The following is a 25,650-nucleotide window of genomic DNA, read 5'->3' as shown; positions in this document are numbered from 1 at the left end:
TTTTTCACACAGAGGGTTGTGGGTATATGGAACCAACTGCCAGAGGTGGATACAACTACATTGTTTAAAAGACATTTGGGCAGGTACATGGATAAGGAAGATTTGAAGGGATATGGGCCAACTGCACGCAAATAAGATTAGTGCAGTTGGGTATCTTGGTCAGCATGGGCGAGCTGGGCCAAACAGCCTATTTCCATGCTGTTTAACACCACAAATCTAACACAGGCCATTGTGTATTGCTAGGGATTGAATACAAACTTAGAGGCTACCTTTCAGTCACTCAGGTGGATGAATACAGTTTCCTAGTTAAGGAAAAGTGCTAATGCTTTGGAAATCATTGAGAGATGGTTCACTAGAGTAATAGAAACACAGAAAACCTACAGCACAATACAGGCCCTTCAGCCCACAAAGATGTGCCCAACATGTCCCTATCTTAGAAATTACTTGGATTACCCCTAGCCCTCTATTTTTCTAAGCTCCATGTACCTATCCAAAAGTCTCTTAAAAGACCCATTCGTATCTGCCTCCATTGCCACTAACGGCAGCCCATTCCACGCACTCACCACTCTCTCCGTAAAAAAACTTACCACTAACATCTCCTCTGTACCTACTCCCAAGCAACTTAAACCTGTGTCCTCTCGTGCTAGCCATTTCAGCCCTGGGAAAAAGCCTCTGACTATCCACACGATCAATGCCTCTCATTTTCTTATGCACCTCCATCAGGTCACCTCTCATCCTCCGTTGCTCCAAGGAGAAAAGGCTGAGTTCACTCAACCTGTTTTCATAAGGCATGCTCCCCAATCCAGGCAACATCCTTGTAAATCTCCTCTGCACCCTTTCTATGGTTTCTACATCCTTCCTGTAGTGAGCCGACCAGAACTGAGCACATTACTGGTTTTGTCAGAATTGGGCACATTGTCTTCAGAGGCTGAACAGGCTTCAGTTGTTATTGTTGCATTTCACTGCTCATTAATGAGAAAAGGACAAATTGATTGACACTTAAGCCTGAAAGACCTTGGCAGGATGGACAAGGAGAGAATGCTTCCTCCTATAGAAGAAATCGAAAGCAGGAAGGGTCATTGTTTATGAATGAGGGATCGCCTGTTTGTAAGAGAGATATGACACAAATATATTTTCTCTCAAAGAATTGTCTTTTCCTCAAAGGGAAAGCTCTGGGATACTTAGTGGAGAACTGTGATAGAGTGGTCGATCTAGACTGGGATGGATGGGAGAAAATGTGTTTTAAAAGGGCAGGATGAATTAGATGGCGTGAAAGAGCACTGATGGGGAGTACAAACACCAGCAAGACACTTAAGCCCATTTCACATGGAACAAGTTGCCAGCGCAAGTGGTGGACGTGGGTTTGATTTCAACAGTTAAGAGAAATTTGGATAGGTACACGGATAGGAGGGGTATGGAGGGCTATGGACTGGGAACAGGTCGATGGGACAGGCTGACTAATGGTACGGCACAGACTAGATGGCAAAGGGCCAGTTCTGTGCTGTGGTGTTCTATGCTGTTTATTGGATGTCCATGTGGGTGATTGATGAGCAGATCTGATGGGCCAAATGCATAGACTTGATGGGCTGAACAGCCTAATTCTGTTTCTATGTCTTATGGCTTGATGTACAAAACCAGCAACTTTATTTCCTTGAATCCTAACAATGATAATAGCTGTGAAAGGCTTTGGAACACTATGAAAGGGATACATAAAGTTCAAGTCTCTCTCTGATTTTCAGTGTAAACCTTTGAATAATAGGGACGATGGAACTGGCATTAGTTTTCTACAAACCCACTTTAAAATCCCAAACCTGAACACTGTACCTAATCCACATTCCTACATCTAATCAATGCAGCAAGTCCCAATTTTTGATTTTTATTTTCCTGAGGTAGACTGGTGTGACTGGAGTAATAATTAGCCAAATAAAAACTGTATTCTAAAATAACCAAAAGGGAGCTTTAAACAGAAGGGAAATTTTGATTGAATTAGTTTGAATGCAGTAAGGAGAAAGTAACAGCTTTACAAAGCAAGTTCCCATCCCAAGATGACTAAATGGTTTCTAGATTAAAGTTAGCATGGTGGGTAATCAGATGCTCTAACGTACTTTTGAAGTCATTTGGGAAATTGTTCTCCAGATGGGAGGATCTGTAAATTTGAAAGATTCCAGAGAAGAGAGAGCTTTATAGTGCAGCAAGGACACGGATATTTGAACCATTTTCCTGAAATCAGAACGACTGCTGCACTGACCATTGCCCAAATGTAGGGCACATTTAGCAATGCTTCGAGATTTAATCTCAATTGAATTCCATTGGCCATATTGTATGATCCACCTGCTCTGGGTAAGAGCAGTGTGAAATATTCTGTCACAGCAGTCAGTATTTTCAGAAAATGGTCAACAGTATATTGGAACTGATTCGTACCCTAAGATAAACGTAGTAGGTCCATCATTAGTGACTTGCACATTTAGCATCATTTCGGGAAACAAGTTAAAGTTCATTGTCTTATAAGACATCTGGGAAGCTTGCAGTCAGTACCCATCTTCTCAAATAGAGAAAGCCTCATTCAGTGGTGAGCTGAGGAGCCCAATGCAAGTCTTTAATGCTGGCCCACTCTACCCATGCAATCACTTCGGCCCGACTTTGAGAGGTTACAGTTTACCGTTACTCATCGGTGGAAACCAGTGTAAAAGGCATACACTCCAAATTCACCGCGTCCATCTGTTGAAAATTAACACAATGCTTTAAAGGACAGAGATGACACAATTGGTGCATCAGCTGATCAGCACTTCCTACCCTAGAATCGTGCACTCACCTTTGTCCGGAGAGTTGAGCAGAGCTGTGGAGGATGAAGATAAGCGCTTCGTCATTACTGACCCTCCTTGCTTCATTGGATTTACGCTGGAAGTAGAGTGTTTGTCTGCAGCTACAGGGAATAACAAAGAGCATAACTGAGATACGATTAGTTTCTGGAAAGGATTTTAAGAGCATGCACACACATTACAAATGAATCTTATCCTGAAAGCACACTCTCAAAGAAGCTGATAACACAGATTTCCTCAATGACAAAGTTAGTTGTCCTTTGCAGAGGATTATCTTTAGGCTTTAGAAACAAAGATGCAGGAGTCGGTCACCTGCCTTATTCCATCATGGCAGATCTGACACAAGCACAAAACTGGAAATGCCCAGCCAGTCAGGCAGCTGCAGGGCAGCATGATACAGTCAACATTTCATCACAACTGGAAAAACAGACAGTGTTTATGTTGTGAATACAGATGGGTGGAGAAACAGGAAAGCTGATAACAGGATGGAGACCTGGACAACCTGGGTATTCACCCTACCAAAGACACCCCCGTTTTCTTCTCCACCCCTCCCACAGCAAATTAAAACACACAGTTTCATTCTTCCAGTCTGATTGGCCAGTGATTTGAAATTAACAATTTCTCTGTCCAGAGATGCTGCTTGACCTGCTGGGCAGTTCCAGCACTTCAATTTCATATTCCCAGCATCAGGTTTTACTGATTTTCAGTGACTGTTGTGATCTTCCCATAACTCTGCCTTCTGCTCTTATGCCCAGTTCATTATAACCCTCAACTTCCTTACTGAACAAAAATACCTCCTGGCTCTGAAGATATTCAAAGACTCATTTTCCTGACCTTCAAAGGGGTAAAGAATTCTCACAGAATAAATTCTTCCTCACCTACATTTGAAATGAACAAGACCTTATTCTGAAATTGTGCTTTTACATTAGCCCATCTCAGTATAAACAGTCAACTCCAAACACATCAGTTCATCTCAACATTCAGTCAACTCCACTCATATTAGTTATGAGACCTAAGATACAGGACCAGAATTAGGCCATTTGACTCATTCAGTATTTCAGTGGAGCAAGGGAAATTACAGTGGTATGAGAGAGGAGGTGGCCAAAGTAAATTGGAAGGAGCTGCTGGCAGGGACGTCAGCAGAGCAGCAATGGTGTGCAATTCTGGGAAAAATGAGGAAGGTGCAGGACATGTGTATTCCAAAAATGAAGAAATACTCAAATGGTAAAATAGTACAACCATGGCTGACAAGGGAAGTCAAAGCTATTGTAAAAGCAAAAGAAAGGGCATACAACAAAGCAAAAATTAAACACAGAAACACAGAAAACCTACAGCACAATACAGGCCCTTCGGCCCACAATGTTGTGCTGAACATGTACTTACTTTAGAAATTACCACTAATTAGAAATTAGTGGGAAGATAATGAGGATTGGGAAGTTTATAAAAACCTACAGACAGCAACTAAAAAAATCATTAGAAGGGAAAAGATGAAATATGAAAGCAAGCTAGCAAATAATATCAAAGTGGATTGTAAAAGTTTTTTCAAGTATGTTGAAAATAAAAGAGAAATGAGAGTGGATATAGGACCGCTAGAAAATGAAGCAGGAGAAATAATAACGGGACAAGGAGATGGCTGATGAACTAAATGAGTATTTTGCATCAGTCTTCACAGAAGAGAAGCAGGTGCAGTTACTATTACAAGAGAAGGTGCTCAAAAAGTTGAAAGACAAAGATACAAGTCACCCAGACCAGAGGAACTGCACCCCAGGGTTCTGAAAGAGGTAGCATTAAAGATTGTGCTGGCATTAGAAATGATCTTTCAAAAATCATTGGACTCTGGCATGGTGCCAGAGGACTGGAAAATTGCAAATGTCACGCCACTCTAAGAAAGGAGGAAGGCAGCAGAAAGGAAATTATAGACCAGTCAGCCTGACCACAATGGTTGGAAAGATGTTAGAGTTAATTGTTAAAGATGAGGTTATGGAGTACTTGGTGACACAGGACAAGATAGCACAAAGTCAGCATGGTTTCCTTCAGGGAAAATCCTGCCTGATGAACTGGTTGCAATTTTTTGGGAGATTACAAGTAGGATAGATAAAGGGGATGCAGTGGATGTTGTGTATCTGGACTTCCAGAAGGCCTTTGACAAGGTGCCACACATGAGGCTGCTTACCAAGTTAAGAGCCCATGGTATTACAGGGAAGTTACTAACATGGTTAGAGCATTGGCTGATTGGTGGGAAGCAGCGAGTGGGAATAAAAGGAACCTTTTCTGGTTGGCTGCCAGTGACTAGTGGTGCTCCGCAGGGGTCGGTGTGGGGACCACTTCTTTTTATGCTATATATAAATAATTCAGATGATGGCTTTTGTCAACCAGTTTGCAGATGATACGAAGATTGGTGGAGGGGCAGGTAGTGTTGAGGAAACAGGTAGGCTGCAGATGGACAGACAGATTAGGAGAATGGGCAAGAAAGTGGCAAATGAAATACAATGTTGGAAAATGCATAGTCAAGCACTTTGGTAGTAGAAATAAATGTATGAACTATTTTCTAAATGGGGAGAAAATCCAGGAATCTGAGATAGAACATAGAACATAGAATAGTACAGCACAGTACAGGCCCTTTCGCCCACAATGTTGTGCCGATCCTCAAACCCTGCCTCCCATATAAGCCCCCACCTTAAATTCCTCCATATACCTGTCTAGTAGTCTCTTAAACTTCACTAGTGTATCTGCCTCCACCACTGATTCAGGCAGTGCATTCCACGCACCAACCACTCTCTGAGTAAAAAACCTTCCTCTAATATCCCCTTGAACTTCCAGATGCAGAGGGACTTGGGAGTCCTTGTGCAGAGCACCCTGAAGGTTAACTTGCAGGTAGAGTCGGTGGTGAGGAAGGCAAATGCTATGTTAGCATTCATTTCAAGAGGTCTAGAATACAAGTGCAAGGATGTGATGCTGAGGCTTTATAAGGCACTGGTGAGGCCTCATTTGAGTACTGTGAACTGTTTTGGGCCCCTCATCTTAGAAAAGATGTGCTGGCATTGGAGAGGGTCTAGACGAGGTTCACAAAGATGATTCCAGGAATGAAAGGGCTATCATATGAGGAACGTTTGATGGCTCTGGGTTTGTACTCGCTGGAATTTCGAAGGATGAAGGAGGATCTCATTGAAACCTTTCGCATGTTGAAAGGCCTTGACAGAGTAGATGTGGAAAGGATGTTTATCATGGTGGGTGAGTCTAGCACAAGAGGGCACAGCCTCAGGATAGAGGGGCGCCCCTTCAAAACAGAGATGCGGAGAAATTTTTTTAGCCAAAGGGTGGTGAATCTGTGGAATTTGTTGCCACATGCAGCTGTAGAGGCCAGGTCGCTTGGTGTATTTAAGGCAGAGACTGATAGGTTCTTGATTGGACATGGCATCAAAGGTTACGGGGAGAAGGCTGGGAACTGGGGTTGAGGAGGAAAAAAAAGGATCGGCCATGATTGAATGGCGGAGCAGACTCGATGGGCCAGATGTCCTAATTCTGCTCCTATATCTTATGGTCTAAATATACATATAGACTTGGCCTCCAGGCCTGCCTGTGGTAAAGAATTCCATAAATTCACCATCCTCAGGCTAAAGAAATTCCTCCTCATCTCTGTTTGAAAGGACGCCCCTCTATTCTGAGTCTGGGTCCTCTGGTCTTAGACTCTCCCACCACAGGAAGCATCCTCTTCACTTCCACTCTTTTAAGCCATTTCACCATTTGATGGCTTTCAATGAGGTCACCCTACATTCTGCTGAAGTCAAGTGAATACAGACCCACAGCCATCAAACGCTCTTCATATGACAACCCATTCAATCCCGGAATCATTTTCGTCACGCTCCTGAGAACACTTGCCAGTTTCAGCAGATCCTTTCTAAGAGGCCCATACCTGCTCACAATACTCCAAGTAAGGCCTCACCAGTGCATTATAAAGTTTCAACATTACATCCTTGCTTTTATATTCTAGTCCTCTTGAAATGAAAGCTAACATTGCACTAATCTTCCTCACCACAGACGTAACTTGCAAATTAACCCTTAGGGAGTCCTGCACAAGGATTCCCAAGTCCCTTTGGGTCTCCATTTTGTTCCATTTTCTCTCCATTTAGTAAACAGTCAACCCTTTCATTTCTTCTACCAAAGTGCATGACCATCTCCTTCCCGACACGGTTCCATCTGCAATTTCTTTGCCCATTCTCCCAAAGTCCTTCTGTTGCCTCTCTACTTCCTCAAAACTACCTGGCCCTCCACCCATCTTCATATCACTTGCAAACTTTACAACAAAGGCATCAATTCCATGATCCAAGTCTTTGATATATAACATATAAAGAATCAGTCCCAACACAGATCCCTGTGGAACACCACTAGTCACCAGCAGTCAATCAGAAAAGGTTCCTTTTATTCCCACTCTTTGCCTCCTGCCAATCAGCCACTGCTTTATCCATGCTAGAATCTTTCTTGTAATACCATGGTTTCGTAGCTTGTTAAGCAGCCTCATGTTTGGCACCTTGTCAAAGGCCTTCTGAAAATCCAAGTACACAACATCAACCGATTCTCCTTTGTCTATCCTGCTTGTTATTTCTTCAAAGAATTCCAACAGATTTGTTGGCAAGATTTTCCCTTGAGCAAACCATGCTGACCACGTCCTACTTTATTATGTGCCTCCAAGTACACTGAGACCACATCCTTAATAATCAACTCCAACATCTTCTCAACCACTGAGATCAGACTAACTGGCCTATAGTTTCCTTTCTTCTGCCTCTCTCCTTTCTTGAAGAGTGGAGTGACATTTGAAATTTTTCAGTCTTCCGGAACCATACCAAAATCTAGTGATGTTTGAAAGATCATTACCAATGTCTCCATGATCACTTCAGCCACCTCTTTCAGAGCTCTGGGTGTACACCATCTGGGCCAGATGACTTATCTACCTTCAGACCTTTCAGTTTCCCAAGAACCTTCTCTCTAGTTATGGTAACTTCACATGATTTATGCCTCCTGACACCTGGACCTTCCACAATGTTGCTAGTCTTCCACAGTGAAGATTGATACAAAATACAGTACTTATTCAGATCGTCTGCTACTACCTCGCCATCATTGTTTTGCAGAGTTCCAATATCCACTCTCACCTCTGTTTTACACTTTATGTATCTGAAGTAGCTTTTGGTATCTTCTTTAATATCATTAGCTAGCTTACTTTTGTATTTCATCTATTTTAGTTGCTTTCTGACACCTGAACCTTCCACAATACTGCAAGTGTCTTCCACAGTGAAGACTGATACAAAATACAGTACTTATTCAGATTGTTGCTTTCTATTGGTTTTTAAAAACTTCCCAATCCTCCAACTTCCATTAATCTTTGCTCTAATATATGCCCTATCTTTGGTTTTTATGTTGGCTTTGACTTGTCTTCTTAGCTGTGGCTGTGCGATTTTTCCTTTAGAATACCTCTTCCTCTTTGGGATGTATATATCCTGTGCCTTCAAAATTGCTTCTTGAAATTCCAGCTATTGCTGCTCTGCACTCATCTCTGCCAGTGTTCTTTTCCAATCAATTCTGGCCAATTCATAGAAACATAGAAAACAAACAGTATAATACAGGCCCTTCGGCCCACAATATACTTACTTTAGAAAATACCTAGGGTTACCCATACCCCCCTATTTTTCTAAGCTCCATATACCTATTCAGGAGTCTCTTAAGAGACCCTATATTGTAACAGCCTTCACCACCATCGCCAGAAGCCCATTCCACACACTCACCACTCTCTGCGTAAAAGACTTACCACTGACATCTCCTCTGTAGCTACTTCCAAGCACCATAAAACTGTGCCCTCTCGTGTTAGCCATTTCAGTCCTGGGAAAAAGCCTCTGACTATTCGCACGATCAATGCCTCTCATCATCTCTCTCGTGCCTCTGTAATTCTCTTTCCTCCACTGTAATATTGATACATCTGAGTTTAGCGTCTCCTCCAATTTCAGGGTGAATTCAATCATATTATGATCCTTTCTCCTGAGGGCTCTTTTACCTTAAGCTCTCTAATCAACTCCAGTTCAATGGGAATAAAGGGTACCTTTTCTGACTGGTTGCCTTTGACTAGTGATGTTCCACAGGTGTCAGTGTTGGTATCAATCCTTTTTACGTTAGATGTCTATGATTTGAATGATGGCATTATTGGCTTTGTTGCAAAGTTTGTACACAATACGAGGGTAGGTGGTTTTCATAGTAGTCATAGTCATACTTTATTGATCCCGGGGGAAATTGGTTTTCATTACAGTTGCACCATAAATAATAAATAGTAATAGAACCATAAATAGTTAAATAGTATTATGTAAATTATGCCAGTAAATTATGAAATAAGTCCAGGACCAGCCTATTGGTTTTGAGGAAGCTGAGAGCTTACAAAGGACTTAGACAGATTAGGAGAATGGGCAAAGTAGCAGCAGGTGAAATACATTGTCTGGAAATGTATGGTCATGCACGTTGGTAGAAGAAATAAAAGGGTTGACTATTTTCTAAGTGGAAAGAAAATACAAAAATCTGTTCGTGCTGGATTCCCGAAAGGTTAATTTGCAGGTTGAGTCTGTGGTGAGGAAGGCAAATGCAATGTTAGCATTCATTTCAAGAGGACTAGTATATAAAAGCTGGATGTAATGTTGCAGCTTTGTAAAGCACTGGTGAGGCCTCACTGGAGTACTGTGAGCAGTTTTGGGCCCCTTATCTTGGAAAGAGTTCAAAGGAGGTTCACGAAAATGTTTCCAGGATTGAATAGCTTGTCATACAAAAAGTGTTTGATGGCTCTAGGCCTGTATTCACTGGAATTTAGAAAATGAAGGCTGACCTAATTGAAACCTGTCAGATGGTGAAAGGCCTTGATACAGTGGATGTGGAGAGGATGATGGGAGTGTTTAAAACCAGAGGACAACACCTCAGAGTAGAGGGGCATCCTTTTAGAATGGAGATGAAGAGGAATTTCTTTAGCCAGAGAGTGGTGAATCTGTGGAATTCGTTGCCACAGGCAGGTGTAGAGGCCAAGTCTTTATGTATATTTAAGGCAGAGGTTGATAGATTCTTGATTGGTCAGGGCATGGGGGATACGGGGGTGAGGCAGGAGATTGGGACTGGGAAGAAAAATTGATCAGCCATGATGAAATGGCAGAGTAGACTCTATGGGCCAAATGGCCTAATTCTGCTCCTATATTTTATGGTCTTATTTCCAACACAGTGAAGTTCCAGTAAGGATTGGATTCTTGTGTGAGATGGATAGAGGAACGTGTGTAGTGCCCAGTGAGGAGTATGCTCACAACATACACACAATGTTGAAGGAACTTAGCAAGCCAGGCAGCACCTATGGAAAAGAATACAGTCAACTTTTCATTAGGCAGGACTGGAGAAAAAAGATGAGGAGTCAAAGGAGGTGGGGAGAGGGGAGAAAGAAACACAAGGTGATAAATGAATCTGGGGTTAAGTAAAGACCTGGGAAGTTGATTAGTGAAAGTGATACAGGGCTGGAGAAAGGGGTATTTGATGGGAGAGGACAGAAGGCCATGGAAAAAAAAGGGGGAGGAGCACTGTCCTTGAGTGGATAAGGAGATAAGGTGAAAGAGGGAAATGGGAATGGGGAATGGTGAAGGAGGGGTGTGGGGAGGGCATTACTGGAAGTTTGAGAAATCAATGTTCATGCCATCAGGATGGAAGCTACCCAGATGGAATATAGGTGCTAGTCCTCCAACCTGAGTGTAGCCTCATCACAACAGAGGTGGCAGCCATAGACTGACACATCAGAATAGGAATGTTAAGTGGAATTAAATGGGTGGCCACTGGGAGATCCTGTTTTTCTGGCGGACAGAGTGTAGGTGCTTAGCAAAGCAGTCTCCCATTCTATGTCAGGTCTCCCTGATGTACAGTAGGCACACCAGGAGCACCAGATACAGTCAATGACTCCAACAGATTCAGAGGTGAAGTGTCACCTCACCTAGAAGGACTGTTTGGTAGTGAGAGAAGAGGTATAGGGCAAGTGTAGCACCTATTCCGTTTGCAAGGATAAGTGCCAGGAGGAAGATCATTGGGGAGGGACAAATGAGTTGCGTAGGGAGTGATCCCTGCAGAAAGCAGAAAATGGGAGGGGAGGGAAAGATGTGTTTGGTGGTGGGATCCTGTTGGAGATGGCAGAAGTTACGGTGAATTATGTGCAGAACACGGAGGTTGGTGAGAGCAAGAAGAGCCCTATCCCTGTTGGGGTGGTGGGAGGATGGGGTGAGGGCAGACATGCGCAAAACAGAAGAGTTGCAGTTGAGGGTAGTGTTAATGGTGGAGGAAGGGAAGCGATTTTCTTTGAAGGAGGAAGACATCTCCTTATTTTTGGAATATGTTCGAAGTACTGCATGTCTAACCTTGCTCCAAAGAGACTACTTCAATGTCAGCACAATCTCTGTGCTAGCACCAGCCCAAGATCCACAATATGAAGTTCACTGACCTCCCCTATCTTACTCATTCCAGGCTCAACTCAAGTGTTGTCCAGCATTATCTTACACCCTCAGAGGTGAGGATTCCATGTGTTGTAATACTGAATGCTTCTTATCAAATTTACATTTCTGAAGCCATTTTTTGGTTAATGCACACAATGGCATTAGTGTGCTGTATATTTCTGCCAACAGCCGAATGCAGATTTCAGTCGGTGCTTTCAGGATAAAGTATCACTGGACAGTTCTTACCAATTAGATGCACATATTCAGGCCCAAGGGAAAGCAGCAAGTACTACATGCTGACAGTGCTTGAGATTAGTTCCCCCTTTACAGCCACCACTAAAGAAGTTAGTTTGCAACATTCATTAACACATTAAAGATCAGTAGTTATTCCAAACTTCTTCTAATACCATAAGCATCTTCAGTGGAAGCCTTTGAGTCTGAGGAAGGAGGGGGGCACTCTGACAAACTGAGAGGTGGAGTTAAGGAACTGTCAAGTTCACCTAAGTAAAAGAGAATTAATAATTCAACAAAATGAGACCAGAACAGACAACATCACTGAAAGCAAAAACTGAAAGTGAGGTAATTAGTGGTGAGAAGAACTAACACTTTATATAACATAAGACATTTACAGCACCTTACAGGCTCTTCGGCCCACAATGTTGTGCCGACCATGTAACCTACTTGGGAAACTGTCTAGAATTACCCTACCACATAGCCCTCTATTTTTCTAAGCTCCATGTACCTATCTCTCTTAAAAGACCCTATTGTATCCACCTTCACCATCGTCACCGGCACTGCATTCTACACATCTACCACTCCGTGTGGAAAAACTTACTCCTGACATCCCCCTTGTACCTACTTCCAAGCAGCTTAAAACTACGCCTCCTCGTGTCAGCCATTTCAGCCCTGTAAAAAAGCCTCTGGGTAGCCACACGATCAATGCCTCTCATCATCTTATATACCTCTATCAGGTCACCTCTCATCCTCCATTGCTCCAAAGAAAAAAGACCATGTTCACTCAACCTATTTTCATAAGCCATGCTTTCCAATCCAGGCAACATACCCTTTAAATCTCCTCTGCACTCACTTTACAGTATCCACATCCTTCTAGTAGTGAGGTGACCAAACTGAACACAGTACACCAAGTGGGGTCTAACTAAGGTCTTATATAGCTGTAACATTACCTCACGGCTCTTGAACTCAATCCCACGGTTGATGAAGGCCAACACACCATACGCCTTCTTAACAAGACTGTCAACCTGCGCAGCAGCTTCGAGTGTCCTATCGACATGGATCCCAAGATCTCTCAGATCCTCCACACTGTCAAGAGTCGTACCATAATGTAATATTATGCCTTCAAATTTGACCCTTCCAAAATGAACCACTTCACACTTATCTGGGTTGAACTAAATCTGCCATTTCTCAGCCCGGTTCTGCTTCCTATCGATGTCCCACTGTAACTTCTGACACTCCCAACCTTTGTGTTATCAGCAAACTTAATAATCCATCCTTCTACTTCTTCATCCAGGTCATTTATAAAAACCACAAAGAGGAGGGGTCCCAGAACAGATCCCTGCAGCACATCACCGGTCACCGACCTCCATGCAGAATATAAACCACCTACAACCAACCTTTGCCTTCTGTGGGCAAGTCAATTCTGGATCCACAAAGCAAGGTCTCCTTGGATTCTGAATGAGCCTTACATGGGGAACCTTATCAAATGCCTTACTGAAATTCAGATAGACTACATCTACTGCTCTACCTTCATCAATGAGTTTTGTTATATCCTCAAAGAATTCAATCAGGCTCTTAAGGCACGACAAGCCCTTGACAAAGCCATGCTGACTATCCCTCATCAGATTGTCTCTCTCCAACTGCTCATAAATTCTTCCTCTCAGGATCTTCTCCAACAACTTACCCATCACTGAAGTAAGATTCACTGGTCTATAATTTCCTGGGTTATTCCTATTTCCTTCCTTGAACAAGGGAACAACATTTGCAACCCTTCAGTCCTCCGTTACTTCTCCTTTCCCTATTGATGATGCAAAGATCATCACCAGAGGCTCAACAATCTCCTCCCTCGCTTCCCACAGTAATCTGGGATATATCTTGTCTGGTCCCGATGACCTATCTAACTTAATGCTTTTCAAAAGCTCCAGCACATCCTCTTTCTTCATGTCTATATGCTCAAGCATTTCAGTCTGCTGTAAGTTATCCCCAGAATTGCCAAGGTCCTTTCCCCTGGTGAATACTGAAGCAAAGTATTAAGCACCTCCGCTACTTCCTCCGACTCCATGCACACGTTTCCACTGTCGCATCTGATTGGTCCTATTCTCACATGGCTCATCCTCTTGTTCCTCACATCTTGTAAAATGCCATGGGGTTTTCCTTAATCCTGCTCGCCAAGGCCTTCTCATAGCCCTTCCTAGCTCTTTTAATTTCCTTCTTAATCTTCTTCCTGGCAACCCTGTAATTTTCTAGAGCTCTATCAGTATCTAGCTTCTTGAACCTTTTGTAAGCTTTTCTTTTCTGGCAACATAATGTTTGTGATGCTGATCCAGGGATTATTTTCCAATCCATTGACAATTCCATCTAATGTCACTGCAACCATCACCTCCCTACTCATTTCCTTGGGGACCTACAGAAAAGATTTAGCCTCCCCATTGCTAATCACTATCAGTAAATAATTATCAACAATTCTCAAGAATTAATTAACAGTTTGTTTTGTTTTAATTGTTTATTCTGTAAATAGTGTAAAATTCATGTTCAATTTATGCTGTCCTTGTGGATGTTGCTTTTCTATGTGCCTATGAGCTGCTGTGCTGCAAGTAAGTTTCTCATTCTACCTGTGCATACTCGTATTTGTGATTCTGACAATTAACTTGACCCTGACTTTTACTTGGTGATGTCCCTCCTCCTTACAAATGTCACTGCATGTGCCTTCTTGTATATTGCTTAAATTGTACTGAGATGTGTTTGGTTTGTGGCTCCAGAACAGTTCCAACAGACAGGAATAAAAATAATCCAAGTTGTTTAGTATAAAGTTCAAAGTTCAAAATAAGTTTATTTATCAAAGTACATATACAACCTGGAGATTCATTTTCTTGCAAGCATACACAGTAAATACAAGAAACACAATAGAATCAATGATTCTCCTTTGCAAGCACAAAAGAAAAAAAAACAAATAAATAAATAAACAAACAATAAATATTGAGATCATGAGACGAAGAGTCCTTGAAAGCGAGTCCACAGGTTGTGGGAACATTTCAATGATGGAACAAGGGAAGTTGCGTGGAATTATCCCCACTCGTTGAGAGATGATAACTGTTTCTGAACCCAGTGGTGAGAGTCCTGAGGTTCCTGTACCTCCTTCCTGATGGCAGCAGCAAGAAGAGAGCATGTGCTGGGTGGTGGAGGTCCCTGATGGTGGATGCTGCTCTCCTGCGACAGCATTTGCTCGGTAGATGTGCTCAGTGGTGGGGACAGCTGGGCAGAAATTCATTACTTTCTGTAAGATTTTCTGTTCAAGGGCATTGGTATTTCCGTATCAGGCTGTGGATACCACACATCAACCACACATCCATCGAAGTTTGTCAAAGTTTTAGATGTCATGCTGAATCTTCACAAACCTCTAAGGAAGTAGATGCCCTTGCTGCACCCAGGACAGATCCTCTGAAATAATAAAGCTGAAGAACAAAGTTGCAGACACTCTCTACTTCTGATCCCCCGATGAGAGAGATCATGGGCCTCTAGATTCCTCCTAAAGTTAAAAAAAAATCAGCTCCTTGGTCTTGTTGACATTGAATGACAGATTGTTGTTGTGGCATCACTCAGCCAGATTTTCAATCTCCCTCCTATACGCGGATTCCTCATTACCTTTGATTCAACAATAGTGGTGTCATCAGCAAACTTAGGTATGGCATTGGAACACTGCTTAGCTACATAGTCATAAGTACAAAGCAAGTAGAGCAGGAGCTAAGCATACATCCTTGTGGCGCATCTGTGTTGAGAGAGATTATGAAAGGGATGTTGCTGCCATTCCGAAATAACTGGGGTCTGCAAATGAGGAAATTGAGGATCTAGTTGCACAAGGAGGTATTAAGGCCAAGGTCTTGAAGCTCATCGATTAGTTTTGAGGGGATGATAGCACTGAATGCTGATCTGTAATCAATGAGGAGCATCCTGATGTATGCATCTTCGCTGTCCAGATGTTCCGGGTTTGAGTGAAGACCCAATGAAATAGTATCTGGTATGGACCTGTTGTGACGGTAGACAAATCGGAGCGGATCTAAGTTGCTTTTCAGGCATGAGTTAATATGTTCATCGTCTACCACTCAAAGCACTTCATCACAGTGGATGTAAATGCTACTGGACGATGATCATTGAGGAATTATTAAGGAAGAGATTAGGCAATGACATTTCTGAAGGTGAGAAAACTTCAAAGTTATTACCTATTTTCAGTACATGAACATTTTCACGTAGTATCATGAATGGAATAACATGGAATGTTAGAGTTAAGGAATGAAGGATTTTCCTGTAACTACACAGATAGATTTCCCTCTGATTACTTACTTGCATTCACCTTGGCCAAGAACAAATGTTCTCTTTGCATTCCAAATGTTTTTGAGAGCTAAACATACTATGTAAACCAAATTCATATTACTGGCTGTGAGTCCAACATGGTACAAGACATTGAGGTTATTTGTACATCTGGCAATAGAAATACTGAAGCAGTATTTTCCCTAGAGGTACCTGTATAAGAGGAGAATTTACCATTGGGGTTTTCCTTCTCTGTTGACACAGCTCCTCCCCAGGACCACCTTTTCTGTCTCTGCTCTAAACGCTGGCTCCGTTCTATAGTGCGTCGCATCACAGCCTCGTACCGTTCCTATTGCAGTTTCAAAAAGGAGGAAAAGAGCACAAGCTGACAAGTTTCACTTTTGAATTAGACCATAAGACCATAAGGCAAAGGAGCAGAAGTCGGCCATTCGGCCCATTCAGTCTGCTCTGCCATCTTATCATGAGCTGATCCATTCTCCCATTTAGTCCCACTCCCCTGCCTTCTCACCATAACCTTTGATGCCCTGGCTACTCAGATACCTATCAATCTCTGCCTTAAACACACCCAATGACTTGGCCTCCACTGCTGCCCGTGGCAACAAACTCCATAGATTCACCACCCTTTGACTAAAAAAATTTCTTCGTATTTCTGTTCTGATTTGTTTTTGTTAATTATTTTGTTAAGAATCCTCTTCCAGAACTGCGTGACTGTCACAGGTTTTCAAACTGCTGTGGTAGAACTTCCACTACAGGAACACATCTTCAGTCCACAATGAAGGCAATTTAATCTAATCCCTCCACCCCCCCACATGTGTCTCCTGTTCATGTGTCTAAATGCCTCTTAAAGGCTGCTCTCAAACCTGCTTCCACCACATCCCGTCAGTATGTTCCAGGCACCTATCACTGTGTGAAAAATATTTGCCTCAAATCTCCTTTTAATGTCATCCGTCACACCTTAAAGTAAATGACACTGCTACCCCGGGATAAAGATGCTGAATGTGTCCCTCAGAATTTCTGTCAGGTCATCCCTCAGCTACTGTGGAGAAAATAATCCAAATTTATCTGACTTCTCCTTAAAGCACACACACTAATCCAGACAACATTCTCGTGAACTGCTTCTGCACCTTCTTCAAAGCCTCCACATTCTTCCTGTAAGGCTGCAACCAGAACCCCAATACTCCAAATGTGGCCCAACAAACTTTCATATAGTTTGCCAGCTTTTATGCCCAATGCTTCAACAATGAAGTATACTATATACCTCTGTTATCACTTTCAGGGAGCTATGAATTTGCACCACAAGATTGCTCTCTATACATCTTCAAAGGTGCAACACCTCACATCTGTCCAGATAAAATTCAATCAGCCATTTCTCTTGTACCTGCCTATAGCCTCCTTTCCTATGACAGTGTTTCACACTATTCACAACTCCAGGAATTTGTCTCATCTGCATTTGCCCTCCAACATTTGAGGTCTCAGTTCTGATCCTTGTGGATCACCACTGGTCATAGACCTCCAGTCAGAACAACACTTGTCCATCACTAACCCTCTATCTATGGCCAAACCAATTTTAAACTCTATCTGCCAAATGTTCATGGATCCCCATGTGGTGTAATATTCTGAATCAGCCTATCAACAGAGAACTCGGTGAATGCTTTAGTAAAGATCATGTAAAATATTCACTGCCTTACCTTCATCAATCACCTCATCTCCTCTTCAAAAAAAAACTCACAGCTCCAATCTGCTAATTAAATTTGCTGATGATACTGCACTGATTGGCCTTATCTCAAATAATAATGAGGCAGCCTCAGAAAAAAAAGTCATCACCCTGACACAGAGGTGTCAAGAAAACAACCTCTTCCTCAATGTTGCAAAATCAAAGAAGCCGGTTGTGGACTACAGGAGGAACGGAGACAGGCTAACCCCTATTGACATCAATGGATCTGGGGTTGAGAGGATGAACAGCTCGGCATACACATCAACTGAGGGTCTCACGTGGTCTGTACATATCGTCTATGCAGTGAAGAAAGCACAACAGCGCCTCTATCATTTGAAACGATTGAAGAAGTTTGGCATGAGACTCCAAATCCTAAGGACTTTCCACAGGGGCACAATTGAGAGCATCCTAACTGGCTGCATATCTGCCTGGTATGGGAACTGTACTTCCCTCAATCACAGGACTCTGTGGAGAGTGGTGCGGACAGCCCAGTGCATCTGTAGATGTGAACTTCCCACTATTCAGGACATCTACAGAGACAGGTGCATAAAAAGGGCCTGAGGGATCATTGGGGACCTGAGTCAACCCAACCACAAATTCTTCCCGCTGCTACCATCCGGGAAACGGTACTGCAGCATAAAAGCCAGGACCAACAGGCTCCAGGACAGCTTCTTCCACCAGGCCATTAAAGTGATTAATTCACGCTGATACAATTGTATTCCTATGTTACACTGACTGTCCTGTTGTACATACTACTTATTACAAATTACTATAAATTGCACATTCAGATGGAGATGCAATGTAAAGATTTTTACTCATGTATGTGAAGGATGCGAGAGAAATTCTTCAATTCAAGTATTCATTAGACACGACCTCCACACACGATCATTCTATTATTAATAAGTTCATGCTTCTCCAAATGCTAATAAATCCTATCCCCAAGAACCTCCAATAATTTCCCTGCCAGTGATGTAATATTGATGTACAATTTGCTGGATTATCCCTATTGTCCTTTTTAAAGGAAGGACCAACAGTGACTATTCTCCAGTCCTATAGGTGCATATCTGTGGTTAAAGTGGATACAAAAATCTCTGTCAAGGCTCTAGCGATTTCCTCTTTCTCACACAATTATTGGAATAGATCCTATCAGACCTTGTAGACTTACCCATGTTGAGACGAAGGGGCTCATAGGAACATTCTGCAAAAAGGGCGCTGAGGGAGATGGAAGGCGGGAGGTGTAGTACGGGGGAGTTATGACAGTAGTGATCCTTGGCCTCATTGGGACAACCTCCCACATCTATGCCTCACCTTTTCTTCTTCTTGCTTCTGTTTTCTCTTTTCCTCCACTGCCACTCGCTTCTGTTGCTCCTTCTGCCGTTGTTCCTCCAACTTCCTCTGTCGCTCTTCCACTTGCTTTTCGTACTGAAGTCTTGCTTTCTTTTCTTTTTCTAGCAACTGATATTCTTTTGCAGCTGTTGGTGTAAGATTACAGCAAGACAATTTATTAAGGAACACATCACAAAGTACAGAGGGATAAGGGCCAAACGTAAGCAAACAGGTCCAGCTTAGATGGCCGTCTTGGTGTACTTGGACCAGTTGAACCAAATGGTCTGCTTCTGTGCTGTAATACTCTATCACATCAATGGAGTATAATTCTAAAATAATGCTCTCATCAATGAGACCAATGCTACACAGAGACATTTCACAACTGCTTCTATTTTCATCCATTTTGTGATTTTAATATCAGCAAATATGCCAAGGTTTTATGGGATGTTATTAAACTAAATGGGACAAAGCCATAAAAGGGCCCATGACTGAGTGCTGGATGGAGGAGGTATGTTCTGAGGAAACAGAATCACACAGCACAGACAATGGCCTTTTGGTCCACCATCCAGGATGACTATCAGACATCATCTGCACTAGTCCTACTCACTAGTATCTGCTCCAGAGCTTTGGCAATTCCAGTGCTCATCTACAAACTACTTAAATGTTGTGAGACTACATGACCCCAGTACCCCTCAGACTGCAACCACCCTCTTCACATCTCCTCCAAGCCTCTTATCCCTCAACCAAAATCTTACATCCTCTAGTTTTAGAAAGCCCTCTTATGGAAAAGACATTCCAATACTTACCCTCGCTATATCCCTTAATTTTGATTCTGTTAGGTTCTCCCTCAAACTCCTTCACTTGAAGGAGAACAAGCCCAGCTTCTCCGGTCCTTTCATAACTAAAACACTACAGTCCAAGCACCAGCAAATCTCTCCCACGTTTGGCAACGAAAACTGTACACAATAATCCAGCTGTGGCCAGAACAATATTTCATAAAGTTGTATCAAGAGTTTCCCGTTATTACATACTGTACCCTGTCCAGAAGAACCCACCTCACCACAATAATTAGATCTTTGGTCTTATTGACATTGAGTGCCAGGTTGTTGCTGCAACACTACTCTATTAGTTGGTATATCTTGCTCCTGTACCCCTTCATGTCTTCATCTAAGATTCTACCAACAAATTCCATCATCATCAAATTTATAGATGGTATTTGAGCTAGGCCTAGCCACACGGCCATGGGTATAGAGAGAGTAGAGCAGTGGGCCAAGCACACATCCCTGGGGTGCACCAATGTTGATCATCAGCAAGGAGGAAGTATTATCACCAATCCGCACAGATGACTTGCAGTGGACTGAAAAGCTTGAGCATGTAGATATTAAGGAAGAGGATATGCTGGAGCTTTTGGAAAGCATCAAGTTGGATAAGTCACTGGGACCGGATGAGATGTACCCTAGGGTACTGTGGGAGGCAAGGGAGGAGATTGCTGAGCCTCTGGCAATGATCTCTGAATCATCAGTGGGGACGGGAGAGGATCCGGAGGATTGGAGGGTTGCGGATGTTGTTCCCTTATTCAAGAAAGGGATAGCCCAGGAAATTACAGACCAGTGAGTCTTACTGCAGTGGTTGGTAAGTTGATGGAGAAGATCCTGAGAGGCAGGATTTATGAACATTTGGAGAAGTATAATATGATGAGGAATAGTCAGCATGGCTTTGTCAAGGGCAGGTCGTGTCTTACGAGCTTGATTGAATGCTTTGAGGATGTGACTAAACACATTGATGAAGGAAGAGCAGTAGATGTAGTGTATATGGATTTCAGCAAAACATTTGATAAGGTATCCCATGCAAGGCTTATTGAGAAAGTAAGGAGGCATGGGATCCAAGGGAACATTGCTTTGTGGATCCAGAACTGGCTTGCCCACAGAAGGCAAAGAGTGGTTGTAGACGGGTCATATTCTGCATGGAGGTCGGTGACCAGTGGTGTGCCTCAGGGATCTGTTCTGGGACCCTTACTCTTCGTGATTTTTGTAAATGACCTGGTGCGGAAGTAGAGGGATGGGTTAGTAAGTTTGCTGATGACACAAAGGTTGGGGGTGTTCAGGATAGTGTGGAGGGCTGCCAGAGGTTACAGTGCGACATTGATAGGATGCAAAACTGGACTGAGAAGTGGCAGATGGAGTTTAACCCAGATAAGTGTGAAGTGGTTCATTTTGGTAGGTCAAATATGATGGCAGAATATAGAATTAATGGTAAGACTCTTGGCAGTGTGGAGGATCAGAGGGATCTTGGGGTCTGAGTCCATAGGATGCTCAAAGCAGCTGCTCAGGTTGACTCTGTGGCTAAGAGGGCATATGGTGTATTGGGCTTCATCAATCGTGGAATTGAATTTAGGAGCCAAGAGGTAATGTTACAGCTATATAGGACCCTGGTCAGACCCCACTTGGAGTACTATGCTCAGTTCTGGTCACCTCACTACAGGAAGGATGTGGAAACCACAGGAAGGATGTGGAAACCACAGAAAGGGTGCAGAGAAGATTTACAAGGATTTTGCCTGGATTGGGGAGCATGCCTTATGAAAACAGGTTGAGTGAACGTGGCCTTTTCTCCTTGGAGCGACGGAGGATGAGATGTGACCTGACGCAGAGAGTGGTTAGTGCGTGGGATGGGCTGCCGGCAATGGTGGTGGAGGCAGATACGATAGAGACTTTTAAGAGATTTTTGGATAGGTACATGGAGCTTCAAAAAATAGAAGGCTATGGGTAATCCTAGTAATTTCTAAAGTAGGGACATGTTCGGCACAACCTTGTGGGCCGAAGGGTCTGTATTGTGCTGTCGGTTTTCTATGTTTCTATTATAATCTGCTAGTTAGGAAGTCGAGGATCCGAGGATCCAACTGCAAAGTGAGGTAAAGAGGCCAGGTTTTGTAACTTCTCAATCAGGATTATGGGAATGAAGGTATTAAATGCTGAGCTATAGTCGATGAACAGCACCCTGACATAGGTGTTTGTATTGTTCAGGTGGTCTAAGGCCGTGTGAAGAGCCATTGAGGTTGCATCTGCCATTGATCTACTGTGGCGATAGGCAAATTGCAATGGGTCCAGGTCCTTGCTGAGGCAGGAGTTCAGCCTAGTCATGACCAACCTCTCAAAGAATTTCATTATTGTAGATGTGAGTGCTACTGGGCGAATGTCATTAAGGCATCTCACATTACTCTTCTTAGGCACTGGTATAATTATTGTCTTTCTGAAGTGGGAACATCCGCTCGTTGCAGTACTAGGTTGAAAATGTCCTTGAATACTCCCAGCAGTTGGTTGGCACAGGTTTTCAGAACCTTATCAGGTACTCCATCTGGGTCTTCCGCCTTGCAAGGGTTTAATCTTTTTAAAGACAGCTTAACATTCGCCACCAAGACAAAGATCACAGGGTCACTGGGTGTAGCAGGGATCTTCACAGCTGTAGTTCTATTCTCCCTTTCAAAGCAGGCATAGAAGGTGTTGAGTTCATCTGGTAGTGAAGCACTGCTGTCATTCATGCTATTGGGTTTCGCTTTGTAAGAAGTAATGTCTTGCAAACCCTGCCAGAAATGTCGTACATCTGATGTCGCCTTAACCTTGTTCGAAATAGTAATAGCTCTCCACAAGTCATACCTGGTTTTCTGGTACAGACCTGAGTTGCCAGACATTAACGCTACAGATCTAGCCTTCTGCAGATGACGTAGCTCCAGGTACATCCAAGGCTTTTAGTTTGGGAATGCACAGCAAGTCTTTGTAGGCACACACCCATCCACACAGGTTTTAATGAAGTCGGTAACAACTGCAGCATAGTCATCCAGATTCGAAGATGAATCCCTGAACATGATCCAGACCACCAATTCAAAGTAGTCCTGTAAGCGCTCCTGTGCTTCCCTTGTCCATAGATAGCCAGTATAATAAGATGGATGGAAGGGATGGAGCACTAGCTGGAAGGTGATGGGCAGATGTGACAAAGGGCTGAAGATGATGGGGCAGTCACAGTTATTTTGTAAATGAAGCAACATCTACAGTCTATTGTGTCTCTATTATGTGAATGAATCTTTTAAATACATTGGATTTCAGTTAATCAGCCATTGGTTAATTGGGACAGTCAATTATTTGGGACAACTCTTAAAGAACAAAACAGAGAAAATAGCTGGGATTCCCTTTGCTTATGTGGGACGCTGTGCTGCTTCCTCAGGATAGGAAATTGTTGCCAAACAGCTTCTAAGTAGTGTCAGTCATGTGCATTGTGTGGCTGTTAAGACACTACATCACGTTTAGAGTGAACAATTTTTAAATAGCATCAGTTGCATGTATTTGTGTTCAAAAAGCAGTGAAGTTCAACAATTTCACTACTTCAACAACTTAGGACCAATGAAGAATTTAAAGGTATCAAAAATCATCTTGAACGTTGTAATGAAACTGAAGATTTAGAAGGTGTCTGTGTTGATTTTGTTCATTTACAGTTAATCAAAAGAGCACAGCTGTGTACACTAGAGTAATTCCTCCTTTGATAACTATTACATAGTTTTATACTACTGTAATAGCATTGGCAAAGTTCTAATTTGTTCTGTATTTCATTTAAATACATAATTTTAGACCATAAGACAAAGGAGCAGAATTAGGCCATTTGGCCAATCAAGTCTGCTCCATGATATCATGGCTGATCCATTTTTCCTCTCTTCAGCTCCACTCCCTGGCCTTCTCCCTATAACCTTTGATGCCATGGCCAATCAAGAATCTATCAATCTCTGCCATACATGTGCCCAAAGCTCAGGCCTCCACAGCTGCCTATGGTAATAAATTCCACAATACACTCTCTAGCCAAAGAAATTTCTCCACATCTTGTGTATCTTTAGGTCTTTCAGCTTTTTGAGCGCCTTCTCCCTTGTAATAGTAACTGCACACCTGGCACACTGCTAGTGTCTTCCACAGTGAAGACTGATGCAAAATACTCATTTAGATCATCTGCCATTTCCTTGCCCCCATTATTATTTTTCCAGCCTCATTTTCTAGCGGTCCTATATCCACTCTCATCTCTCTTTTTTAATATCCTTGAAAAAAAGCTTTCTCTATCCACCTTGATATTGTTTGCTAGCTTGCTTTCATATTTCATCTTTTCCCTCCTAATGATTCTTCTGGTTGCTCTCCATAGGTTTTTAAACACTTCCCAGTCCTCCACCTTCCTGCTAATTTTTGCTTTGTGGTATGCCCTCTCCTTAGTTTTTACATTAGCTTTGACTTCCCTTGTCAGCTACGGTTGTACTATTTTGCCATTTCATTATTTTTTTGTTTTTGAATACATCTTTCCTGCACCTTCCTCATTTTTCTCAGAAAATCAAGCCATTGCTGCTCTGCTGCCATACCTGTTAGCATCTCCTTCCAAGTTACTTTGGCCAACTCCTCTCTCGTACCACTGGAATTTTCTTTACTCCACTGAAACACTGGTACATCAGACTTTACTTTCTCCCTATCAAAGTTGAACTCAATCATATTGTGATCATATCTCCTAAGGTTTGTCGACCTTAAAGCTCCCTAATGGCCACCGATGCATTACATAACAACCAATCCAGTATAGCTGATCCCCTAGAAGGCTCAATGACAATCTGTTCTGAAAATCCATCTCTCAGGCATTCAACAAATTCATTCTCTTGAGATCCATTACCAACCTGATTTTCCCAATTGACCTGCATGTTAAAATCTAATATGACTATCATAACATTGTCCTTTTGACACGCCTTTTCTACTTCCTGTTGTAATCTGTGGTCCACATCCTAGCTACTGTTGAAGGCCTGTATATAACTGCCATCAGGGTCCTTGTACCCTTGTAGTTTCTTAAATCAACTCACAAGGATTCAACATCTTCCAATCCTATGTCACATCTAATGATCTGATGCCTTTCTTTACCAGCAGAACCACGCCACCCCCTCTACCTACCTTCCTATCCCTCTGATACAACATGTAACCTTGGATATTCAGCTCCCAACTACAACAATCCTTCAACCACAATTCAGTGATGGCCACAACTTCATACTCAACAACCTGTAAAAGTGCAACAAAATCAACCACCTTATTTCTTATACTCCATGCATTGAGAAAGAACAATAAGCACTGCATTTTCTATCTTTTTTTAAATTCTGCATCCCTAATACACTGATTCTGCATCCCTGCTGGCTGCAATTTTGTCCTGACATCTGCCTGCCCTTCCTGACAGTCTGATTGCACACTATCATTGTTTTTTTTTTAAACCATCCGTTCCATCCTGAGTCCCTTCACTCCAGTTCCCACCCCCACCCCCCGTCAAGTTAGTTTAAACTCTCCTCAACAGCTCCAACAAACCTGCCCGCAAGAATATTGGTTCCCCCTTGGGTTCAGGTGCAACCCGTCATTTTTGTACAGGTCATACCTCCCCCAGAAGAGATCCCAAAGATCCAAGAACCTGAAGACCTTCCCCATGCACCAGCTTCTCAGCCACACATTTACCTCCCAAATCATCTTCTTTCTACCCTCATTGGCAGATGGGACAGGTACCAATCCAGAAATTACTACCCTGGAGGTCCTGCTTCTCAGCTTTCTGCCTAGCTCTCTCAACTCTCTATTCAGGCTCTCTTTGCTTTTCCTTCCTATGTCACTGGTACCAATATGTACCAAGACATCTTGCTGCTCTTCCTCCCCTCCAAAATGCTGTGGATGCGATCCAAGACATCCCTGACTCTGGTACAATCCAGGTG

General features: G+C 42.7%; 1 protein-coding gene across 7 annotated transcripts in view; it reads right to left on the bottom strand.

Annotated features, from left to right (window-relative positions):
* The window catches only part of map7d3 (MAP7 domain containing 3), a 168,576-nt gene that overhangs the window by 87,069 nt on the left and 55,857 nt on the right, over window positions 1-25,650 (bottom strand). For 6 of the 7 annotated variants that reach the window (XM_063061181.1, XM_063061182.1, XM_063061186.1 and 3 more), the window contains 4 exons: window positions 18,885-19,048; window positions 16,076-16,190; window positions 11,710-11,802; window positions 2,813-2,923 (listed from right to left, as the gene is read on the bottom strand). In XM_063061181.1, the coding sequence (XP_062917251.1) occupies window positions 2,813-2,923; window positions 11,710-11,802; window positions 16,076-16,190; window positions 18,885-19,048 (483 nt within the window). The remainder of the gene's footprint in view (window positions 1-2,812; window positions 2,924-11,709; window positions 11,803-16,075; window positions 16,191-18,884; window positions 19,049-25,650) is intronic. The other variant, XM_063061184.1, reaches the window with a different exon arrangement.

Source organism: Mobula hypostoma, chromosome 10, assembly GCF_963921235.1.
Source record: "Mobula hypostoma chromosome 10, sMobHyp1.1, whole genome shotgun sequence".
NCBI classification, from domain to species: domain Eukaryota; kingdom Metazoa; phylum Chordata; class Chondrichthyes; order Myliobatiformes; family Myliobatidae; genus Mobula; species Mobula hypostoma.
This window is presented reverse-complemented; position numbering and strand designations above follow the sequence as displayed.